At 42.0% G+C, this 4,677-nt stretch overlaps 1 protein-coding gene across 1 annotated transcript; it reads left to right on the forward strand.

Moving 5' to 3' along the window:
• The first annotated feature begins 477 nt into the window (after nt 1–477).
• Nucleotides 478–3,967, forward strand: LOC104944596 (ras-related protein Rab-7L1-like). Its single transcript, XM_010770155.1, has 3 exons — nt 478–817; nt 1,470–1,591; nt 2,159–3,967. The coding sequence occupies exons 1-3, from the start codon at nt 656–658 to the stop codon at nt 2,277–2,279; spliced, it is 405 nt and encodes a 134-aa protein (XP_010768457.1). The 5' UTR covers nt 478–655; the 3' UTR covers nt 2,280–3,967.
• Nucleotides 3,968–4,677: the final 710 nt, after the last annotated feature.

The raw sequence follows: 4,677 nt of genomic DNA on the forward strand, positions 1-4,677 counted from the left end.
GTGTGCCTTGGTAGACAAGATCACCAGCCAATCAGGATTGGCGTAATGAGATTGATGCTTCTGTTTGCATACGCGTTGAGGCGCATCCCATAGTGAGACATCTCACTTCATGTTACTCTGAGAACTGGGGTTACGTAAGTAACCTATAGACACTGACGCTGTCAGAAGAGAGGGAGGAAAAAGAGAGGCTTCATGTATTTTATTATTATATTATATAGATTCGTTATTCATTTGTTTTAAAGCCCAATAAACAGCAAAGAAGACCTTTGACTGGCACTTTTATAATTTTGTCTGGAAGATTAAAACTTTAATACACGTTGACTGGCGAAAAACTCTGCCCGGTTCCCTCGGCCCCCACCGCGGAGAATAAACAGAAGGGCAACCATGACAACCATGCTTCTTCGCTGCTTTTGTGGAGGAAGTTACAGCGCCACGTACAGGCTCCTGCTTATGTACTGCAGCTTCTCCAGCGGTTGGAGCTAAACGGAGCTGTCTCGCGTGGACAGACACCATCCGTTGAACATTGCGTGTGGACGGAAAAAAAAATTCGATTGCGTTTGCGTTAATCCTATGCGTTTAGCCGTATGCGTCCTCGTGGGGCCGGGGCCTTAATGAACTCTGTGTCTTCCCTCCAGGCCAGGAACGTTTCATATCCATGAACAGGGTCTATTATAAGGGTGCGCTGGGCTGTGTGGTGATGTTTGACGTCACCAGCTCAGCCAGCTTCCTCAGCTGTCGCCATTGGAAACGGGACCTTGACAACAAGGCCATGCTTCCCAACGGAGAATCCATCCCCTGCATCCTGCTGGCCAACAAGGTATTTTGTATGTCTTAAAGGGTGTAGTATTCACAGGGAAATGGAATATGATTACCTGTTTTGATTAGTGCATATTCACCTGGAACTAAGAATAGGTGTTTTTTTGTGCCCTTTGTTTTAACACTACCTTAAGGCCACCGTAGTTCTCCGATACGCCTGTAAAACTGTGGTAACGCCGCCACCGACTGAATTACTTTCCTCACAAAGTAGTGTTATGCTAAGGATGGCCTTTGAGCGATGTGAAGGTCATCAAGGTCATGTTATGTCATGCATCTAATTCATGACATTACTTCTTCCCTATCACAAATCCAGCTGTAACAGAAGTAACAATGTCATATCTACATGTGGCAATTTGTTCATGCGGAAAAAAACAGTTCTGTTATGAATGATTGGTGTGACTTTTGAGGTTTAAAGGTTTTGTATTGACCGTATTGTATAGATCCATGCTGCACACATACAGGTTCAACCATTTCACATCATATTATCATAGCAAGATAACCCTGGATGGGACACATTTGATTTTTAATAAACCACAGCTAACACAATACATTAATCATTTATGCAACCTCAGCAGGTCAAGCAAGATCCTGAATCTCTCACCTCACAGCAACAAAATGACTTCCTGCCCCTCTCTCTGTCTCTCTGTCTGCAGTGTGACCTCCCTCAGCGGGTCGTGCCCCCAGACAGCATCGACAGGTTCAGTAAGGCCAACGGCTTCATTACCTGGATGGAGATTTCGGTCAAAGAGAACAAGAACGTTGGTGAAGCTATGAGGTAACAAAAACAACAACAAAAGAAACTTAAGAGAGTACGGGGTCAGATGATGCATTGTACACTGAACTCTTATTTGGGTTCCAAATAGTTTCTTCCTGTTATGCTGAAGTTCTACAAACCCATAACCATTCCTTCTGAAGAACACTTTACATTTTTGTTAATATTCATGGTTTTTTTGGCCAATTTCTTCAAAGCTTTTGCTAAAGTGTTTACAATGACAGATATGACAAAGTGGGAGCAGTAACCTTTGTGTTCACTCCTACAGGCCAGCACTGAATCGTACATAACAGTGACAAAGCGGTATTCAACCAATTCTGTTTAAATAACTCTCAGGAGTGATGTATTTGATGTTGAAGGTTTGCAAAAGCATTGAATTAGGCAGGATATTTATTTGTTATGAAAGTTCCATTAGCAGAGAAACATGAACACAATTGATGAAGGACTTATGCTTCAATGCATGCTTTTTCAACTGTATGTGAACCCTAGCCTGAAAAGGGATTTATTTAGTTGGAAACCTTGATGATTCATGATATTCCTATAAATCAGTAAATCAGTGTTGTGTTTCAGGAGATTGGTGCAGGACATTTTGTCTGTGGAATCCAGTCTTGATTCACTACAACCCAAACCTCAAGAAATCGTTAATCCTCAACTGGACTCGTTGTTCGACGGAGGAGCAGGATGCTGCTGAAACACAATCAAAAGGACAAGTAAACAGCCAGGACCCAATCATATACTCAAGTTGTTTCAGGGGCCACTGAACAATGCACTTAACTGAGAGAGCTGTCTGCAGATAACAGTGGAATCACCAGGAGATGTCGATGTAAGTGGGTTATATTTATGCTGAGCAGATCTTCAGTGTCCATGTGTGAGCTGGCAGGGATCTAAGAGGACACTTTAAGTGGGATGAGGAAACAACACACGTGTTTCTCATTTTGGACAATGTACGATTAAAAAACGAGTGTGAAAGCAACAACACTGGTTTAACTGTCAAAAAGACTCAATAAGGATTCGTCAACTTTTTTTCTAAACCAATTAAAACCTGTTTCAGGATCTAAAAAGAAGAAATATCAGTAGCCTACAGTAAAGTACACAAAGACAGGCCATGGCTCTGAGCCCTGCACATGACTGTTTTCTTAACTCTCTTCCCGCGGCAGAGAATTTGACGTAAACATGCACAACTGAATTTATAATTAAAATATTTGTAATGTTTTCCCCCCTATGATTTTAGTGATGTTTATGTTTTGGTATAACAGTGTTTAGTGGGTTTTGTTATACCAAAAAACACACAAAATAATAATCTGTGAGAAATTGATAAAATAATTGAGCCACCACAGAAGCAAAATTATATATAGAGAGTGAAAAATGATTTGATTATTCATCCAGTGATTCTTATTGACAAAGTGTATTGGGATCTTCCTTGGCCCTTGCATGAATTTTGTTGTTATCCTTTTAGACAAACACGTAATCCTTTTTATTTTGAGTACATTCTGGCAATTATTTCTCCAGAAAACACAGTGTGCACTGTTGGGTCAGGAGAAGGAGGATGTTGTGAAGAGAAACAGACGGAGCAGATGGAAAGTGTGTATGCAGTCGTTAAAAAGTGTGAGAAGAACGAGGCGTAGAGCGTGCTCAGTGCAGCCGGTAGGTCTCCGCCTCCAACAGGCTGAGACACATGCGGTGTGTACATGTGTGAGTGCATGTGCATGCGTGTACACTGTTTGGGGGTCAGGTTAATTCTGTGAAGCTACGGTTGTGTTTGTGTGCATAATTAAGATCAAGGCACATGAGTGTCAAATGCCCACACACATGCTGTCAACATTCCTCCTCTCAATTGTCGCCGTGCCTTCGACTGCTGAGATTTGTGGGTAAATTCCCACTGTTTTAAGTATTTTCGAGGAAAATATTATAACGAGTATGTGCGCTTTAAATAATAACAATAATCTCCAAAGCAATGTTAGACCCACAAAGTTTTTGTTTAAATTGTATTCTCAATGGACACAGTGTTGTGTGAGGTTTGTCTGGTTAACAGTGTGTTGTCTTAAAACATGTACAACAAGCTTTATTGAAAATAGTAAGGATAAAATGTAGGTTGTGAAAAATGTAACCTTTGCTCAGTGTCCATAGAGAAAATAAATGAGACTTCATAATTGTACTGTTTTGATACTGGACACTAAGGAGAGTTTAATACATTTAAAAGTGGCCATAGCAGCATACAGGTCAAACTAAGGTAAGATTGTGGCGACAGATGGCATTTTGTCTTTGAAAGAAACAATTCCTGTTGGAGCATAATGTACATTTATTACAGCCTGTTTGATATATAAATGATTAAGTAAAGATGGTATTTTGACCAGCATGATGCTAGAGGAAAGGTCAGGTGGTGACAGGATTTGTTCTAAGGGGCACATTCGTGTTCAAGCTTTGCTCTGTAACAATCAACATCGGCACCTCTGTTGTTTCCCCGACACAGACTGCAAGGAATCTGGGTGTGATCCTAGATAACAAACTGTCCTTCACTGCAAACATCGCTGCTACAACCCGCTGCTGCAGATACACACTTTACAACATCGGGAGGATACGTCCCCAGCTGACCCAGAAAGCAATGCAGGTTCTGGTCCAGGCTCTCGTCATCTCACGCCTAGACTACTGCAACTCCCTCCTGGCTGGTCTACCTGCATGTGCCATCCGACCTCTGCAGCTCATCCAGAATGCAGCGGCTCGTCTGGTCTTCAACCTTCCTAAATTCTCCCACACCACCCGGCTCCTCCGCTCCCTTCACTGGCTTCCGGTACCTGCTAGAATCCACTTCAAGACAATGGTACTTTCATACCATCCCTCGCCATAAAAGAGGATGTCGCTATAACTTCTATGAAAATGTTCAAAATGTGCTCAAACTTCACCTGTGTGCTAACAGTGCAGCCGCAAAGACATCTACGGGAGAGTTTTGAGATTTCTTCAAATGTCGTTGCCATGCCAACACAATGCTCAACATGAATCACGGTTTTCTCATAACTTCAGTGAAAATGCTCCAAACGGCCCAAAACTTCACAGGTTTGGTAATGATGCAGCCATCAACGCATCAAAGCGTA

The sequence above is a fragment of the Notothenia coriiceps genome, unplaced genomic scaffold, assembly GCF_000735185.1.
Source record: "Notothenia coriiceps isolate Sejong01 unplaced genomic scaffold, NC01 NC01_scaffold00008456, whole genome shotgun sequence".
Classification (NCBI taxonomy): Eukaryota; Metazoa; Chordata; class Actinopteri; order Perciformes; family Nototheniidae; genus Notothenia; species Notothenia coriiceps.